Raw genomic sequence first — 21,031 nt, forward strand, 5'->3', positions numbered from 1 at the left:
CCCAATTTATATAGCGATGCTTAATGACCGTTTAAAACTTTCGCCATCGATATAGGCAGAATTAATTCTATTTCGTGAAAAAGCTTTGAAAATATCATAAAATATCCTCTCACGTTGACGTCCCGTTCTTTTTTTTTTCTTTTTTCTCAGTTGTCAAACTAGACGTCGGGAATTAACTCATAAAAAGGTTTCTGCCAAAGCGTAACGCTGCAGACATCCTCTGACATACACAAAGAAAGGTTGTTGTTATGAAAGGAATCTCAACAAAAATACCAAAAACTAACACCCCCGATTTAACTTAATATTCCCTAGAATTACCTCATAGTCATGTTACAAATATAGGAAATGAAACCGCAAACAAGTGATCAGATATTTTTTAACATTATACATAAACCCTAATCTGATCCTCAGCCAAGGTATTCCTTCTTCCTAACAAATTAAAAAACTTTAAACACTAATAACAAACGAGTGTTGCGTAGATGCAACAACTCGCAAACAAAAAGTAACGGTAGGTACCTTATAACACACTCGAAACGAATTATGCCCGCAAAATAAAAAATAAAAACGAAATTATCGCAACTTACTTCTCAAGCTATTTTAAAATGTCCTTGACGTGATAAAAACCGACGTGAGGTGAACTCACGTCAGCCAGTTCATAGACTTGCGGCGAAATACGCCTGACTACGCGACACGAAACAAACCGCGGAGCGAACTTCCCGCCAGTTCCTTCCCCGACAGGACAACGCTGAAAATTCTTCCGCCATACTATTTCACCTGGTTGAAATATAACAGCCTTCCTTTTCGCATTAAAGGTGTTAGCGTTCCGTTGAAAAGCAAGAAACAAGGAATCAGCAACTTTCGCATAAATGTCTTGGAGTGCTACAAGGCTCAAGGCGCGATCACTCCGACTACGGGCCAACTCTGGGCCTGGAGTCTGAGAATGGGCGCTTTGTCGTGTAGTCTCTACCTCACGTCCATACATTAAAAAATTAGGGGTATACGAAGTCGCGAGACTTACGCATGAACTTAAATATAACGCTACTTTTGGCAAATTCTTTGCCCAAGTGCGGCTATCGTTACCAACCAAAATACTCAGTGTCGTGACCACGCTTTGGTTGTAGCGTTCTGCAACGTTAGCCTGGGGCGAGTAATAGGGTGTGTAACACGGACCGGGAATATCGTAAGACCTCAAAAAATCTACGAACGCCACGCTACGGAAAACAGTCGCGTTATCACAAAGAACGTTAGATGGCGTTCCATAGCGCAATATCACTTCCGACTCCAATGCAGTAGTGATAGATCTCGTATCAGCCTTCTTCAATGGTACCAACCAAACAAATTTTGTAAAAACGTCAACCATGGTTAAAATATATCGATACCCGTAATAGGCTATCGGAAGAGGACCCACCAAATCTATTGAAACTAAATCTAGTGGAGCATATACAGGTCTTGGATAAAGCTGGTGTCCCCGCGGTTGTGTGTTGGAAATCTTGAACGCTTTACAGACTTGGCATTCCGCAAGGTATTCGGTTACATCGCGATACATATTTGGCCAATAGTATAAACTTCTCAATTTCAAATAAGTTTTCATGACCCCAGGGTGAACATTCGGGAACCCGTTGTGAATCTCAGCGATAGCCTCTCTTATTTTACCTTTAGGCAAAACCGTCCGCCAGGAGTTAGACTCTAAGGGATTATCAACCGCCATCTTACGCATTAGAACACCGTCCCGTATTGCATACGCCGGAAATATTTGTGGCGATCTTGTTGTACCTGTAAACACCCTTTCGAACCAGGGGTCCGTCGTTATACTGTCACCCCGTCTGAAGGAAATCAAACCGACTTGGGGACGAGAAAGAACGTCTGGGACAACGTTTAACGCGCCTTTTCGGTGCTCGATCTCGAAATCGTATTGGGATATCAGAGTAGCCCAACGAGCTAATCGGCCACTTGGATTGTCTAAGGTAATGAGCCATTTTAGGGCGATGTGGTCCGTAATTATTTTAAATTTTATTCCATCGAGATAACCGCGAAAGTGTTTAATAGATTCCAAAACCGAGAGCAGCTCCCGTTCTGACGTTGAGTAATTTCGTTCAGCTTTTGAAAGCAATCGTGAGTAATAAGCAATGGGATGCTCCTCTCCATTAATATTTTGGGCCAAAACCGAACCAACGCCCACTGAACTGGCATCACATTGCAACACGAATGGCTTGGTAAAGTCTGGACATGCCATTACCGGGGAATCAATAAGGACCCTCTTTAATCGCTTAAACGCTGATTCAGCCTCACTGCTCCAACTGATGGGATCTTTGCCTTTCTTTTTTCCGATAAGAGACGTTAAAGGCGCGATGATCGATGAGAAATTGTCAACAAAACGTCTGTAGTATGAGCACATACCAATAAATGCCCGTAGAGATTTTGCCGTCGTAGGCGTCGGGAAATTACTAATCGCCTCTAACTTTTTCGGATCGGTTTGGAGCCCGCGTTCATTAACAATGTACCCTAAATATCTGAGCTCCGATTTGCAGAATTCACATTTCTTTAGATTGATAGATAAACCGGCCTCTCTTAAGCGGTCGCGGACTTTGGTGATGAGGTTTAGATGACTATCAAAATCGCGAGATACTAAAATTAAGTCATCAACGTAACCAAATACAAAGTCGTCTGATTCAGGTGAAAACTCATAGTTGACTATCATATCAGTTAGCCGTTGCATTTCTGACGCAGCATTCGTGAGCCCAAAAGGCATACGAACAAATTCAAATAAACCGCGTTGAGGTACAATGAACGCTGTACGCTCACAACTGTCCTTGTCGGCGAGCGGAATTTGCCAGAAGGCGCTTCTAAGGTCAAGCGATGTGAGGTATCTGGCACCACGTAAATTATCCAGGATGTCTTGAATTCGCGGAAGTGGATAGGAATCGCGGATAGTAGCACTGTTTAATTTCCTACTATCTACACAGAATCTTACACTTCCGTCGCTTTTTGTCACCATTACAACTGGACTTGCCCACGGTGACCGAGAAGGCCGTATGACTCCCATTGCAAGCATCTTGTCGATCTCTTCATGAAGGATCTTCAGCTTGACTGGAGACAGTGGGTAATAACGCTGACGAATAGGCGGACCAATAGTCTCGATTTTGTGGGAGAGCCAAGATGTACATCCCAGACCTATCTTGTCAGAAGAGATGTCTTCCAAGGTGTTGATAACGGACTGGAGTTTGAGTTCTTGATTGGCAGAAAGGACTCTTCTCGGATGTAAATATCGAGTATCATTAGCCTCGATGTGCCCGCTGACAGGAACGTGAGTAGGCGGCACAAAAAGCTTACCGCTGTTCTCACCTTCGAAAAACTGCTTGATGACCGATGTCAATCCGCACACATCCCAGAACTCCATTCCGAGGATAAATTGTGTAGGTAACTCCCTACCTACAAGACATGGGTGGGTGATAGACATTCCATGAAAAATAATGGAAAGTTCCACTCCACCAAGAATCTCGATCGGTGAATTGTCCGCGGATACCACTACTGGCATTATACCCGTGTAATAATTTAAGCCTAAATCCCTAAGAAGTGAGAGGTCGATGAGAGACCTCATAGCACCAGAGTCTAAAAGAGCTTTAACAGGAGTACCAGAAACAAAAACTTCGACAAATAATCTATTATCAAGACAGTTATTTATGACTATCGGCGACACCGAAGGATTGAACGTGGCATCGCCCTCACCTAGTTTTTTTGTGGCGTGGGAGGGTTACAGTTGGGACAATTCCGGGTCACAGCACCTGCCCGCTTGCACTGAAAGCACACCACACCTCGAACATTTGGACACCCCCTATAGTCGTGTCCTAAAGTGTCACACTTAAGGCATGCTGGACTTTGGGCGTTAATTGGAGCCACTGTAGTAGCCGGAACTACCCGTGGTTGGAATGCCTCAAAATTTTTAGCTACTTCCAGCAAGGCGTCCATGTCTCTTGTAATATTTGTGGCAAGACATGGATGATATCGCTTGTGTAAACCGTATTTGACGATAGTAAATAGGTCGTCTTCACCAATCGGAATGCGCAATTTAGCGTTAAGGTCACGGACCTGTATGACGAAATCGACAACGGTCTGTGTATCGGACTGTTTTAGCTCTCGTAGTTGACGTTCTGTTTTAAAATCAAAATCAACAATATCGAAAGTGCGCATAAACGCTGACTTTAGATCGACATACGAAAGCTCCGGCTGGCGAATAGCGCGAAAATACCTCAGAGCGCTGCCGGAAAGCAGCTCGTGAAACCTCTGTACAACGTAGGATGGTCTAACGTCACGCGCAATGCCCTCCTCTTCAACACGACTGAAAAAATCACGCACACAGTTCTCACCCGAAAAAGTGAGATTCCACTTAGTCAGCGACTCGGGTTTGCATCGGTGACTTGTATACATCGGATTCGGAGATCCGGATTGGTGTCCAGAAGTAGGAGCAACAAATGGCCCAGACCGCGATGGTGTTTCCGCGAATTGACATGAATGCATGTCACCGCTGTCCATGGCTAGCACACGTGGATTTGGGTCAGCAAATGGATTTAGTGGTCGGTGTGGAGTGTCACCAATGGATCCTCCACCTTGATTCGACATTATGTATAACACTACTCAAAACTCTTGGGCACGAAACTAAACGTTACAGTAAGGCCGAATGAACGGACTCCCTCCCCTTTCTAAAAAAAATTACAGTTATTTCACAGTTATTTTTGAGTTCGGGCGCCAATTTGTAGCAAATTTAAACTTAAAAGAAATAACGAAGATTGCTACGAAATAAACGTTTTATTTACAGTTTAAAAAAAGATAAGAAATAACTTGCCCACATAAAATCATACATACAGTAAAAAAATACTATGCCACCGAAATCAGCTAAGTAACAATCTAGGTAATTTTTAATAAGCAAGGTGCCACCGAAATCAACTAAGTAACAATCCAGGTAATTTTTAAAAAAACAACGTGCCACCGAAATCACACTTATGAACTAAAAAAGCTACCTAGCAGGATATGTGTTCCCTACTGGTACCAGACAGGAACAGAGGCTGCGAGCAATAATTTATCAAGAAAAATATACAAAAGAAGTCGTTGAATGGTTTAGCGTTGGCTTTTAAATTGTCGATTTTGTTGAATTAATCAAAAGGATGGACACTTCCCTTGAGTTGTGAGATAGCGCTGCGTAGGGAATAGGTTCAGGTCTATGGTGTACTGCCCACGCTCAGACTGATGTCGAGAATAGGCTTAGGTCTATGGGGTACTGCCCACACTCAGGCTGATGTTGGAATCGTAGGACGAACTATGCCAGGTAACGTAGCATGTGCCGTGGTCCGCGTCCACAAATGTAATTGTAAAAATATTCCTCGAATAAGAAAACTGTGAACGAAGAGAAGGGCCACGCTAAAGTAAAGATATGAAAACAAATAAGATAATAAAATAAAAGATTCGAACGGACTTACCCGCGACAAAAAGCGGTTTTCCCAATTTATATAGCGATGCTTAATGACCGTTTAAAACTTTCGCCATCGATATAGGCAGAATTAATTCTATTTCGTGAAAAAGCTTTGAAAATATCATAAAATATCCTCTCACGTTGACGTCCCGTTCTTTTTTTTTTCTTTTTTCTCAGTTGTCAAACTAGACGTCGGGAATTAACTCATAAAAAGGTTTCTGCCAAAGCGTAACGCTGCAATAGGTATTAGAGTGAATTGCAAAAAATTGTACGTTATTTAGCGCAGTTAAGAAGCTGTGATTAGTCTTAATTTAATTGGTTCATTTGTGTTACGAAAATTAACTACGTAAATTGTATTGTATTGTATTTATTGTACTTAATTCGTACACATATAAGTCCATAGCATACGCTAACACACTTTCATGCATCTAACTTAAATATAAATGGCTTAACTGTGGTAACACAATGGAATCAATTAACTTTAGACTAATGACAGGAGCTTAACTATGTACAATTTTTTGCAATTCACTCATATTACATACGTAAAATATATCTCACATGTCAATTAAAACAGACGAAGAACGAAGAACCAACTATAAGCGTGAATTTTTTTTTGTATCACCAATATTATCCACCTTAGGTTCGTGTGGCTCAGACAAAAGATTTGACTCCCAAATAAAACAAAAAACAAGCCAATTAAGTCAAAGATTTAATTTACTTGTAAATATGTATCTCATTAGACTTTACAAGTATCAATGAGAATTCCGAACTCAATCAAGTACAAAAAGTCTATTTCGCTCCCACCATCACCCATGTTTTCATTTCATGTCAAAGTATCGAAATTTGTAACTTTTTAAATTTTAAACTTCGGCGGTTACATCGGGGTCGGATTAGGAAGAACAATGTAGATATACTTTTTATACATATGTCCCTTAGTGAAGGGATGTGACTACCCCATCGCCTGCTGATGGTTTTACCAGTGCAATCAGTCAACGTAGGGCAGCTTGTGGCGAGCTGTTGGGGATTAGCGACCTCACGTACCGAGTGCTCCTGTTGGGAGTTCTGTTACCCGCAAGGAGGGTGGGTGGGACAGGATTCTCTGCCTCTGGCTTGCCTTAGCCGGCCGACCAGCGTGGAGTCGTTAGAGCTTTAAGCCCTAGGGGTGGAAGTGAAATATGCATAAGTAAGACGGCGAGTTGGCAAGGTGGCTGTTAACAGCCACTGTGGTGGCTGTTAACAGCCACTGTGTAGAAAGCGGCGTACACCTCTCGACACCTCTGAGCCGCTCACACCGATATTGTCCTTGAGCCATCCTAGATGTCGCTTTTCGTGGGAAATAAAATTGCATACCGTTTTATTAGGCAGGCATCCGGTTTTTTATCCCATAGCTCAGTACTTAGTCCATCGCTTTCTAGTTCATTTTAGATCCCATCAACTCTCAATAGTCCTTACACCCTGGCGAGTGCTGCCTCTGCGTGCGTCCCATGACACGGGCAAGGGCAGCATCCGCTCGGTGTACCCGTTACATTTCATTAAAGTGTCAAAAGCGCATATACGTGTCGGCTTCGGCTCCGCGCACGCCTCCCAAAGGTCCGGGACACCATTGTTCCGTGATGGGAAAGACATACAAATAGATACATATAAAATGTATACCTAAGAAGCGTGTTGGACAGTACCTACCTACTCGTAAACTTACAACTCTTACAAGTATTCGAAGCACGACCGTCCTAATGAAGCTCATGTAGTAGACTAGATACTAGAACTAAACAGCTGAACTCAACCTTCGATAACAAGGTCTTGTGCTTGTTAGCCGCGGGTAGTTTAACAAGTTTTTAATTAACTGAAAGAAACAGAGTTGTGGACTTAAGACTATGTATAGATACTGTAAATGTCGGATAACTTTACACAACCTTTGTTTTGCAAATAGATGTAGATTATTAGTTTGATATTTATATTTTTAACATTCTTACGAGGGCCACGGAACGCACCCGAAAGTACATGCTACTAAATACATGTATTTTGACCTGCCATGTCCTGTCCCGCTTGCACAGTGGCATATACTGCCGATATCATGAGATAGAGATAGGAAATTGTAGGTCAATGTACGAAATTCTCCGTGCTTTGCGTCCTTACTTTAGCGTGCGTTTCGTGGCCTAGGCGTTATAATTCTGTATACTATAGAATCTGTCCCAAGGGCGAATAAAAGATGGTCTTTCCGACATACCTACGTGGCGTTTTGTGCTAAAAGATAACTTATATAATCTAACCAGCCGCTACTACCTTTTACGTGCTGTTCAAAATGGTCCTTATCGACCATCGACACGGTCACCTTTTGCCTGAAAAGGTCGCATAATATTAATACGATTCTTATACCCAGTTAACATATTCATTGTATTCATAATAATACAATGTACCTAATGAATACGTGATCATATTATAATATCGCATTGTTCGTCCTGATTGCTTTTTTAATCGCCAGCGTTACCAACATAGCTACTTATGAGCTAAATTAGCATCGTTTGAATCCAACTATTAGCCTTAAAAATTGCCAACTGGCAACTTTTATTCATTTATTTAGCAACTTTCAGAATAGGTAGGTACTTGTATGGTTAGTATCATATACTGCGGCAAGTTACATCTTGAGTTGAGCATGAGCTAAGTGTGGGGTCGTCCAGGAATCATGTGATCTTAAACTAATAACGCATAGACAGATAGTTCCCATACGGTGAACCTGCCAAAAGTGAAGCGGAAACACGATGGATGTGTGCGTGCGACGCTCGTGTTTTACGCTCAGCAAACATACACATATATACAAAATATGTTGCCAGTATTCATTTACATCTCTCAAAGTAGGGGAATTTTAACAACATCCACCCTTGGTTATTAATAATTTGGAAGTGTGTAGATTCGATTTTGTAGCAAAAGCTTTTTGTTTATTTTGGGATTTATAGATAGATAGATACAATTCCAAACAATTATGCATCCGGGTTTATTAAATAGTAAGTTTTCCCACAGCTAAACTAACTGTGTGTGTGTTTAGCTTTTGGGATTTATTGCATTTCTGTACTTTGTGAAATACGGTTTAAATAAATAGCTGATAAGTTTTTACTATTTTTTTTTATTCAACAAAATATAAATGTGCATAAAATAATAAGAATAAATTTAAATATGACGAAGCATATTCGACTGTGTTTAGTCGGTTTCCAATGTTTCCATATTGCGTCATTCCGATTTAGTCTAATTATTTTCTTCCATCTCGCAGACAGAAGCAGATCAGTCAGAAAACTGAAACGAACATTACACATAATAAAAATAAGACAAAAACTAAATACCTAAATAATTAACTTAATTATAATTTTCTCTAATTGTACAATGAAATTCAATTAAGCGCATTTATTTTAAAATGTAGACGTCATGTCCCATTTGGAGGAAAAAATATTTACTACACTGGCAACATTTAGAAGAAATGGCGGCTGACGAAACATTGGATTTTTGTAGTTACGATCTTACGATTACGTAAAAATATCACATTAAACTCTATACTTACGCGTGAAATGTAATGTAAGTCGGTTTGTTTTTATGATATGATGCGTTGTGACACCCATTCAATGCACAAACAACCATTTTTCCTGTGTTTTTGATTTTTAAACGGGAGGTGTACACAAACCGACGTGACCTTGAGTACCGTAGGGCCGTTCGAATACGGTGACACGAGTGCGACGTGACGTCGCACTTGAAATGGCTTCACTAGGGATGTACGAACACTCGTTCTATGCCTTATAAATCTATGCATGTGATCATATTTGGCCTATTTTTGACCCCCCTGATTTTAGTGGGTAATGCGCATATAAAAAAATAGAGCGGATTATTTGATCTGATTAAATTTTTGAGTAATATTGTTGTTTTTGGCTTTCCTGCTTTGAAAAAAATATATACACGTGATATCTTCTCTGACCCCCCTCCCCCATCGTGATCATTCGTGATATTTTTCTTACCCCCACCCCCCCTCTAAACGATCACATGATTTGTGGACGACCCCTGTATACGGCGTATTCATCATCATCATCATTCTAGCCTTCAGTCGTCCACTGCTGAGCATAGGCCTCTCTTCGTGTACGCCACTTATCCCGGTCCCGTACGGTTACCATCAGTGTGTCACTGACATAAACGCCGTCGAGAACGTAATTTACTTTCTATACGTCCCGTTTGCACTAATATGCGAGTGCGAGCGAGATGTATAGAAAGTAAATTACGTTCTCGACGGCGTTTATGTCAGTGACAAACTGATGGTAACCGTACTGGGCTAGTCTTATCCAAAAGTGCCCCGCGATTTTCCGAATGTCATCCACCCAACGAGCTAGCGGACGCCAGGCGCTTCTTTCATCCGAAAGCGGCCACCAATCCGTCAACATTTTGGTCCACCTGCCATCACTCTGCCTAGCAACATGTCATACGGCGTATTACTTATTAACCTAATCTTAAAAAAACACACTGACCGAAGTCGGTTCAAAAAGTATGCAGTCTGAACGATACAATTTTTGGTGCGTGCCTGTCCGCTAATCAATTTACCTTCTATCTTCGTTACTTTGTATTAACCTAATAATTTCATATTGTTCCAGACCTAGTGCCAGTGAAGTGTCAGTGATGTGCGAATAGCCATGCGCGCGCGCCGGCGCGTGACGTGACGTCAGAACCCAAGATGGCGGACACCAGTCCCGCCACCTCCATCATCGAGGGCACCGTCAAGTTTAGAGACGGGAAGAAGGTAATTTTCTAACTTACGAGTACATGCCATATACCTTTTTGGCCTTCTAAGTGAGGTTGCACACACTACGACGTTTTGTAGTGATTCAGTATGTATCGCAAAAAGTCGCTTTGCTGTCGCTGGTAATACCATCGCCCAGATTGTTAACCGATAGTTCGTAAACCTTATTACAAAAGGCATAAGGTCCACCGATGGATATCAAAGGGTCATACATAGATGTAAGTAAATTGAGGTAGATATGGTACCAGGCGCACGATCGTGAGCCATTAAATATAGGTTACGGAACCTATATTTAGTTAGTGGTATGGGTGACGCCAACCTGTCAAGTTGTCAAAATCGTTGGATCAAATTTTAGTTTTGTCAACTATGAACGTCACACGTCTACATAAATAAAAGGTCATTGGGGTCATATCCCGCGATTCAGTGGCGCGTTCAAACTAGGGAATGCTCCCGGTACTGAGTTTGTATGGCGAGAACCGGGAATTCCCGGTTCCGGTACTGTATTTGTATAGAAAACTAGTACCCGGAGCACTCCCTAGTTCAAACCCACGACTGAATCGCTGCAAAAAGTCGCCGTGTGCAACCTCCTTCAGAATGTATGGTACCTACATCTCAGGACGGGCTTTACAGGCACTAAAAATGGTACTAGTTCAGCGGTGTCACTCACGAATTCGAGCCAATCGTGTGCTAATAACGCAACTATGTAGATGCGACCAAACGCGCGCGTGATGCGAACTCATCACTCCCAATCAGCAATCGCGTTGTAGCGGTGTCACACCGCTGTACTGACAGAGGGCCTACCGCGAAGCACGTTCGACGTGTTGCCTCTCTGTTCTACTTGTAAATTCGTACGTAAGTGTAACAGGGAGGCAACACGTCGAACGTGCTTCGCAGTAGGCCCTCCGGCCCCATTCATGCCCCATTATTATTGCCCGTAAGGCCAGTCCTGAGATATAGGTACGTCAATGATGTTACATAATAAGTTAATAACATAATGTTAGAACTGCGTGTAAAACGTGCGGTATCGTGCGACCGCTAGCAAACGTGACAAAACAAGGGGTATGTCTAATTTATATGGCTACCAAGCTAACGCTGTCATGGTCATTTTGTCACCGACTAGCGTCTCAGATATAGAGAGTAGCCATATCTCAGGATTTCCCCTACAGTGTCAGGATTTTTTGTCCTTTCTCAGGACTTACTTGGCAAGTGTCAGGGTTTTTAGAAACCTCAACTAGAGATTTGGAGAAATATCAAGGATTTTTCAGGTGATGTCCGGATTTTTGTCAGGATATTCAACATTTCATATGGCAACCCTACTTAGATAGGTCATTGCCACAGATTTATACCACTATAAATACCTCGCTCCCACCATAAAAAGGCAATAGCCTTAAATCATGAACTTGGTTTTAAAACCTGGTCTGATTCAGAGTTAAATTAATCTAAGGATTTAAAGCCTAATTTATGAAAAATGGTTAATAGCCAGTTTTTCACTTTGAATGTGTCTCTATTCTCTCATAACAGTAACATTCAGGAAGCAATAGCCATTACCTAACCTAACAGACGATATCAAACTATAATCCTACCGTAAAACCAGTACAATGGATACTGGAAATTAAACACTAACATACAGTCGCCATCAGATATATCGGAGCGGCCAAGGTGCTCACAAATATCGGAACACGCCTCTATTGTCAGGGCGTTAGAGCGCGTGTTCAGATATTGTGAACACCTTGGCCGCTCCGATATATCTGATGGCGACTGTACCATACCACACTGTAATATTTCACAAATGACTCTCAACCTTATCCTTGTGAATTTAAAGTTCAATATACTTTTGTCTTGCTTTCAGAATCATAGTATAATATTCTAATGATACAGTAGTGTTGACGCTTCTGCGTGTGGTTAACACCAAGTTTCCTGCCATTCTTGCAAGTTGCTACCTGTACTTACCTACTAAGCTACTGGTACGTGTTATTATGTGGCATTCAACCGCATGACTTCGCCGCTAAAATATAGGTTTTCGTGGTGTTCAATGTACTTACGTATTGCACGATCTTTGCATCATTTTTTCTGCTGCTTGTGGCTTTGTACCCGACTATCGAAAATAGAGGAATGTTTTTTGCGGCGTATCTATCTATGTATTGTATTATCTATCCATGTATGTATATAGCCTGGGCGTGCGCGACATCGCCGATAAAATGCAGGAGAGCAGGCTGCGATGGTGTGGTCACGTAAAAAGAAGTCCTTCTGACTACGTAGAAAATTCGGCGCTACAATTTTCCATCTCAGGTCGAAGATCCAGGGGCAGCCCCAGAACAAGATGGAAGGAAGTAGTGCTAAAGGACATGAGTGAGTGCAAGTTATCCGAAGAAGATGTCTTTCATGTCTTGGACAGGGCGAAGTGGAGAAGGTTAAGAAGGAAAGCTGACCCTACCACCATGTGGGATAGATAGCTAGGAAGAGGGAGAGTTATCTATGTACATATTATCTCGTACTTATTATGGAATGACAGAGTTAGTATTCTGTTACAAAGAGATATTTGATAATTGAGCTTGTCCTACTTCTGTAGATTGTAGACCTAATGACAAATAGAACAGAGATTTGACAAAATAAAGTTTGGAATTATAAAGGTCATAATTTAATATAAACTTGACGTTTTTGATGACACGCCCATACTTTGACAATGCAAGGTACATGCTAAATGCAAAGTCAGCTTGGACCCACTCTAACAGACTATCATTGTATAAGACTCGCAACACAAAATCTAAGGCATAACATACCTAATCTCTATTTCTTAAATAAACTTAAATAAATCATACAATTTGTTATTTGGGTCATCATGCTAACTTGCTGACACAGTTCCTAAAATAAGTCGTATCAACATCACATAGAGGCACACATACGGACAAGCTTACTTTCATATCGATAACTCGATTTAAAGATACCTCGTAAATAGGACTCGTTGTCGTTATCACTGTCACGATAGCTTATCAAGTTATCACGGAATTGACAGTTATATTGATTATTGGCGTGATACGGTAGCAATACGTGACCGTTTCTCGAACGTTTAGAAATAGTCGGCAGCTTAGCTGGCAAAATGTCTGAAATTATTTAAACACTATTTTAAGGTTAGATTTGGCGACTGTTGCTTTGCTGCTGCTGCGTTGCAGCAGACTGTTAAGGTGACAGTCCATTTCCAACGACAGCTGCACTACTGTTAATTTTACTATGGAAATTGACAATAACACCGACGCGGCCAGTACCAGTAGTGCAGCTGCGGTCAGAAATGGAATGTTACCATTAATCTCTTTGTCAAAGTGTGTTGGTGTCTAATTATGCCGCTTTGCTGTGGCGATCAGAACGAACGTTCAACTCCGTCACTCATTTCGTCAATATATTTAATTCCTAATTATGATTGCCTTTCTTCTACCATTACGAATTAAATATAGCAACATAGACGGTAGTGTTTTTTAGAGAATTTATGTTTGGTACGGCAGGTAAATAACTATATACCGTAAAACCACCCAATTTTAGTCCAGTAGAAGCTCTTATAAATGGAAGAATACACTCAAACAAATATATGTTTAGTAGGACTGTACCTACTGTGCCTACTACTGAACTATTAGGTACAGTCAAGTGTAAAAACATGGGTGCATACAACTTACTCAAAAATATGTTCCATAGTTCTTAATTTGCTGACAACATATACGTAAGAGCTATGGGACATATTTTTGAGTGCCTATATATATGATTCTTCTTCAGCGTGTGTTCGCCCACCGTTGGGCATACGCCTCTCCAATCTCTCTCCATTTTGAGCGGTTGTTAGTCTCTCTTATCCAGACTGGTCCCGCTGTCTCCTTTATGTCATCGGACCAACGGGCGGGTGCTCTGCCTACACTTCTTCTGCCTAGCACTGCTTGTACCTATGATGAGTGCACCCATATTTTTACACTTAACTGTACCCAGTTGGGTGTTTTTATGGTAGGTAGGTAATGCAATCGAATGCACAGAAACAATTAAAATGGTAGTCGTAACTATAGATAAGGTAGCTCCTACAAAACTATAACATGATAAGACACCTACTAACTATAAACATACGATTATTAGGAAGCTAGTCACGATGTTATGATAACAAATCTAGATTAGCTAGAAATTATAATGCTAGGAACCAAATTAATGACTCTTACTCATTACTTAAATGGAAATACCTTGTAGAAGAGTGTGGTGTTTTAACCCTTCCATTTTGACGTTTAATAAAAGGTGAAACTGAAAAAAAATTGGGGAATAATGAATGGATCCATCCAGACTAACTCGCACATCATGAATTTTGAAGTGTTGCTGGAAAGTGGGCTGGGGTTTTGGGTTATCGGTTATCTGCTAAAATCGAACTTCGCAAATTGCAGGCATCTTTCTCTGTCACTTTAATTACGCCTTCATTGGAGTAAAAGAGAAAGATCCCCGCAATTTGCAATTTCGGTTTTCGCGGTATGCCCTCTGTTAATACTACATAGTTACATAAGCATTAATTTAGTAAGGGATAAAATGTAATTTACAATTTGAGGTTTGTAAAATTTTTCTGAATGGTATGTCTTTGTAGGCTTTACGACTTTTCACCTAAATGTGGACGATAGTTCAAACATCCAAACACTAACCTTTGTGGATCTTACGTCTTTGTAATAGGGTTTAAAATGCTAGTTAAATGTGGACGATGTGGACATCAAAGATCTTAATGACTGCTAAGGTTTCAAAGGCACGCTCACGTGCACGTTCCTTTGACTGGACGTTTTCCGAATGGAGTTCCGATTACAGGGCTACTTGGGAATTTGACACACGCGGCGTGGAATGTATACTGTCATCATCATCATCATCATATCAGCCAGAGGCTGTCCACTGCTGGACATAGGCCTCCCCCAAAGAGTGCCACAATGACCGGTCTTGTATGTATACTGTAAACTTCCCCAACTTTTACTATCCGAATATTGCTTGCCTTGAAAAGCAGACCACTGTTTTTCTGATGCTTTAGCTGTAGCCTTCACCACCACATTATTTGGAGATATTATTATCGTTACCTACATAACTACGTCATACCAACAACAAAAGAATCACGGCGCCGTATTTCGGCACCGTAAGTACATACCGTGCAGCCGAGCGAAACGCCGGAAATATAGGTTCCGATTCAGTATTATCTCGATATGCAGATGGAAAGCGCAGTATGCGTTCACGCGAATTAGGACGAGGATATAAAAATTCAAGAAGAGTTATATTCGTTAAAATAAAACATAATGAAAATGGTACACAGTTCCATCTGAAATTGGCATCGAATATGTAGCCATGCGGTGGTGTGGTATCTCCCTGGTGGTACCTTCCATTACCATTATGCCTGAAATAATAACACCTTCTCGCAATATAACACTTTAAACTCTCGCGGTTTGTACACATATTTAATTGCACAAACGGGTCTACCGCGATATAATTTCATTATTTTTACCTTTAATGTCGGAATTAAAGGTAAAAACAATGAAATTATATCGCGGTAGACCCGTTTGTGCAATTAAATATGTGTAACACCTTCTCGCATCAATTTTGCTTAGTGAGAATAATGTACAGATTGGCTGCTGGTTGCCTATCTCCCAGTTTTTTGTCAAACATTAACATTTTTGCCCGTAAGGGGTAAAGGGGGTTTTTGTGCGTCAGGTATGGCTCTATGGCTGGGTAATGTGTGGGTTTTATTTTTTCTAAATTAATTTAATCATCCTCAAATTCTAGCCTCTCTATAATATTTATGAGGGTCTTTTTCGCCTACTGATACTTATACTCAACAGATAACTATTGAATGACTGTACATACTTGTTGCTATCGCAACCGCAATAAGGATTGCATCGCAGCCAATGTCACAGATAACACCGCCGTGGCATAATAATAACACGTACGGTCATAGATATGACGTGTTTCTAAGGCTAGCACGTTCTTTAATGACTTACTAGTTTTAATGTGCATTAATAAATCATTGATGAACAGAATGTGAATGAACCTTGAGAAGAGCTCAATTTATGCTTTGATAAACTGTGGAATGAATTGTCACCCGCGGTATTAACGGACTGTTACGACCTCTAAACCTTCAAGAAAATAGCGTGCTCTCATCTTAAAGGTCGGCAACACACTTGCACCTTATTGCTTACCATCAGGCGATTCATCTGCTCCTTCGCCTCATTAAAAACAAAAACCGCATCTTTTGAAGGCTTTTTAAACATGTACTCTACCATTCTACGTTACGTAGTGTTACGATAAGTTCGTTCTAAAAACGAATTAAATGAAATATCAAACCAAAGTCCGCTTAGTACAGGCAGATATCAATGGAGTCTCTTCCATGAAAAATCTACATCACTGTAATATTTTAATTAAACCCCGACTTCATAGCGGACAACAAAACATACATGACAGCATTAAAACATTTCATTGATATCGCATCGACATTTATGCGAGCCAATAAAAAGGTCGGGAATATTTCAATCGAGATATTTTTGTAACGGTGTTTTACGGTATGATTGTTTTGGAGTTCGGATTGAGCACATATTTATGTTGTTTTAACATTTTTATTGGTATCAATTTACAAACAGTTACCTACATTTACATGAATTATTTCTCTGTTTACATGTAATTAAATATAACGAGTTTAAGATGATTGATGATTTTGAGCTCCTCAATATCTATAAAAGTAAATTGGATTTTGAATTAAAGGTCCCTGTCACTTATGAAATGATTGTACAAAAGACAACTAAGGTAGGTATATCTCTCATCTATTCCTGATATTTCCATCAAACCACAACCAATGTTAAATAAAGCTAGTAGTTTGGCCACCATTTAATTTCAGTCACTTGAATAAGGCACTCAATTTCAAAATTTCATATGCGCATGGCTAGACTAATTGATTTCTAGATACACAATCAATTCTTTTCTATTCATCGGGAAATTGTATCTTCTTTAGCGTCTGCAAAATCTGAATCTTAGCTTCAAATCTCTGTCTATCGTCGAATTTTCCAAAAGTTTTCAACAGCGACAGCAAAAATAGTTTATCTTCCTCACAATTCAAAGAATTCAAACTGACACCTTCAACAATCTCAGGGTTTTGAAACGGGTTTTCTGCTTTCAGTTCTTCCTGAGGCTCTATGACCATAATATTATCATCATCGTCATATTCACTGGGACATTCAGTTTTGATTTCATTGGAATCATTGTTGACTTCACTCTGATTATCTCCATGGTCAGTTGTGTCAGCATGATGATTGGTAGAGGTTACAGCCATAATTTTTTCCATTTCTTTCTTTTGTTCCTTACTTAGTAGGAAAAGCATTCTGTTGAAGTATTCATATCTCTTTCTGCGTTTCATTTCTCTGCCATCTAATATGTCTTTGTATTCTTTCTTCTGAAAAGACATTTCCCTTCCAAAGCAGGTTCGTAGGTTTTTCCATCGTTTTTTAAGCTCCCTCCCTGTAATAAAACAATTAGGTATCTGATGAGTGATGACTATGCTTGGATTGACGCACAACTATAGGAACGAATGAAGAGACAGAACACGAAATTTCGTTATTCTCTACCACGAATATTTAAGAGCGATAGAGAGGCAAATAAGGATTTTTTTGCGGTAGGCCCTCTAGTAATAAATGTGAAAATAGGCCTAGTGTGCTGCGCAATACAAAATGTCAATGTAAGCCCTGTATATCTTTCTAGTACCATCAATAAAGAAATAACTATATTGACCGTAACATGAACCTTATTCCTACGTGATTAAGGTCTTTTTTAGGCATTTTAGCGACTCACTTGTCCACAGTTCATAACAATCTCAAAGAATTCCCTATGGACTATTTTCCTTTGCTTAAATATCAGAAAATTCCCTACAGTGCAAAGGCAATTTCACACTTTTAAAAGCTTCACACGATTTTGGACTTTAAGAACTATAGTTGTGAATGCATTTTAGAATGGGAAGTGAAAATCAATGCCAATGAAAGCAAGATTGGAGGCAACTTAGGAATATGAGATGAAAAGTAAAAGTATGTTCAGAGAGAGTGGGTATTAATAAAATATGATAACAATTGTGTACTTTTACTTGGTACAGTCAGCAACTACGCGTTTTAATGTACAATCAGAAACAGATGGTTATAAAATGGCTAAATATATTGCAACATACACTGTTGCTGCATATCATCACGCGAGCGAGCTAAAATGTCCTAATTTACTTAGCTCAAATCCAAAATGTCTATAATACTAGGGCTTCCCTAGATAATGTCATGTCAAAAGTCTAATAAAATGACAAAAAAAATAAAATAAAAGTTACAATGAGTTGATGTTAAGGGTAAAAATAAAATATTAAGGGAAAACCACCAATGATCGACACTTTTAGCCAGTGTTCGACATAAGTACTTTAGGTCAAAGTGACAGGAATTAATTTTGAATAAAGAAAAAAAATCGTTGTTCAAACTTAAACTATATTATTACTTTGACATAAGTGCCATGTCGAACATTGGTGCAGCGTCGATCATTGGTGCTTTTACCTTAATTTGTTTTGTTCACTGTACTTTTTAACTGTATACAGCGACGTGGATATAGCAGTTTTTTTTAAATCGGCGATCAAACATTAACATCAGTATTGTTGGTATAAGAACAATTTTAACCTATTAACCGCCGTAGTCTACCTAGCCTAGTCTAGCCGTAGTCGCCTATAAGAGATACAATATCCAGCAACAAGTCATGTAACTTCGTACCGGCGGCGGTTAAAAGGTTAATAAGATAAGTACATACCATATTCTATCCTCTTTTGCATTGGCATCGTCTCCCAATCTGTAAACACATCAGTACACAATTCCCTCCACAGTCTGTGTTTGAACTTATTATGGCAGTGATACATTGGGTCATCTTTATCATATAACGGGGGTCGTTTTGACACTGCGTCTATTAGTTTGTATAAATTTATGTTGTTCATGTTCATATTTTTGGTCAAACGCTGTTTCAGTGTATTGATGTTTTGTGTGTTACCTGTTTTGGTTTATTAAATAGTGATGCACTTTGAAAGTTACTGCCCATAGCCATAGAGAAATAATTATAGTAATACAAGAGTGCTTTCTATGGTGGGTCTTACGAGGAGGTACATACCATATTCTATCCTCTTATGTACAGTCATCGTCTCCCAATCGGGAAACACCTCCGCACACGTTTCCCTCCACAGTCTCTTCTTAAACTTGCCGTGACAGAAATACATAGCGTTGTCTCTGTCATACAACGATGGGCGTTTTGATACCGCATCTACCAGTTTGTATGAATCTATGTTCAGTACGTTCATATTTTAGGCTGTTTAAAACAATGATTTTGGGTGTTGCCTGCTGTTGTGTGTATGTATATCCCTACTTATTTCTTTATTCAAAATTCTTCCTCGTTAGTCTTAATAAAAATTTACCTTAGTTCTAGGTATTAAATATCTGGGAGACCGAGCTTTGCTCGGAAAACATATAAAAAGCGATTTATCGCCCCCGAAAACCCCCATATAGCAAATTTAATCGAAATCGTTAGAGCCGTTACCGAAATTCCTGAAATATATGTATACCTATATAAATAAATATATACAAATATATAAATATGTACATAAATAAACAAGAATTGCTCGTTTAAGGGTATTAGATTAGATAGATAGATATCGTAATTAAATGTATTTAGACTGCACACAAATAATTATATTATTAATTTATGCAAGCATAGAAATCGGTTTACTTAATCTCGTAGGACCCTTCATACAACAATTTCCTATTTTTAATTTAAACCTTTTTGAACGTAGGTACGCCCGCAAAAGGAGTTTGACAGATGTCAAATAGACCTTTATAATATTGGTATTACATAATTAATGCTATGTAAAGACGTTACGGGAAGCAGAGTTTTATATGCAAAACCCCTTTGAATAAATAATGAGGATACCGGAAAGCACATTCCTTATAAAGACAAGGTCATTCATACACGTTTGCGGTTATACACCACGTGTGTCATAGATAGCACATAGCATATCACTATTTAAAGAACGCCCACAAAAACAAACAACACACAAAACATCACTTTAGTTATACGACACAATACCAACATACACACACTTTTAAATCTAATTTTAGTATGTAATAAACGATTTAAATTGCCAGCAACGTGGCGCAATACTTCGACGTAGCGTCCTCTTGGCATAGGGAAAGCAACTGAGTTGCCGTGATTGCCAGACTATCGCTAGCGGTGTGGCAACGTCGCGTTGCGACGCGATACGAATGTTGACAGTCCTGTAAAAAGATCGTATGTACAAAGATACGTTAGCTGCCATTCGTGACCTTATGATAATGATATAGGGTGTATAATTGATTGTATTGCTGACGTTGCTGTTTGGCAAGTTTCTTGAGACATAATATACCTAGTTAATTTGAGTTATGGCGACAGGTTAGATGTTTGTATTATTTCCTTTGAAAAAACTCAAGGATATTCTAAAATGACAGTTACATGCTAAGCTATTTTTAATTTTTAATCACATCACTGCTGAGCATAATGGACAACAAAACATATTGTTATTAATATTTTTTTATTAAATTACACAAACGGGTCTACCGCGATATAATTTCATTGTTTTTACCTTAAATTCCGACGTTTCAGCTGTGGTCACGGAAAGACTGACGTCCCAGCAAATGTCAACGGAGATATAAATAAAACACCACTAAACTACCCGAAATTAGTTCATAATAAAAACTTTTTACAAAAAAAAAGCAAACCGACTTCAAAAAGGATGA

General features: G+C 39.6%; 2 protein-coding genes across 2 annotated transcripts in view; one reads left to right on the top strand and one right to left on the bottom strand.

Moving 5' to 3' along the window:
* The window catches only part of LOC134797789 (uncharacterized), a 364,311-nt gene that overhangs the window by 38,842 nt on the left and 304,438 nt on the right, over nucleotides 1-21,031 (top strand). The window contains exon 2 of the mRNA XM_063770158.1: nucleotides 10,084-10,229. Coding sequence (XP_063626228.1) covers nucleotides 10,164-10,229 — 66 coding nt within the window. The 5' untranslated portion in view covers nucleotides 10,084-10,163. The remainder of the gene's footprint in view (nucleotides 1-10,083; nucleotides 10,230-21,031) is intronic.
* Nucleotides 16,931-19,206, bottom strand: LOC134797301 (uncharacterized). The gene is made up of 2 exons (XM_063769529.1): nucleotides 19,026-19,206; nucleotides 16,931-17,717 (listed from the first exon to the last, which is right to left on the bottom strand). Exons 1-2 carry the CDS (start codon nucleotides 19,204-19,206, stop codon nucleotides 17,185-17,187), a joined length of 714 nt encoding a protein of 237 aa, XP_063625599.1. The 3' UTR covers nucleotides 16,931-17,184.

Source organism: Cydia splendana, chromosome 15 (genome assembly GCF_910591565.1).
Source record: "Cydia splendana chromosome 15, ilCydSple1.2, whole genome shotgun sequence".
NCBI classification, from domain to species: domain Eukaryota; kingdom Metazoa; phylum Arthropoda; class Insecta; order Lepidoptera; family Tortricidae; genus Cydia; species Cydia splendana.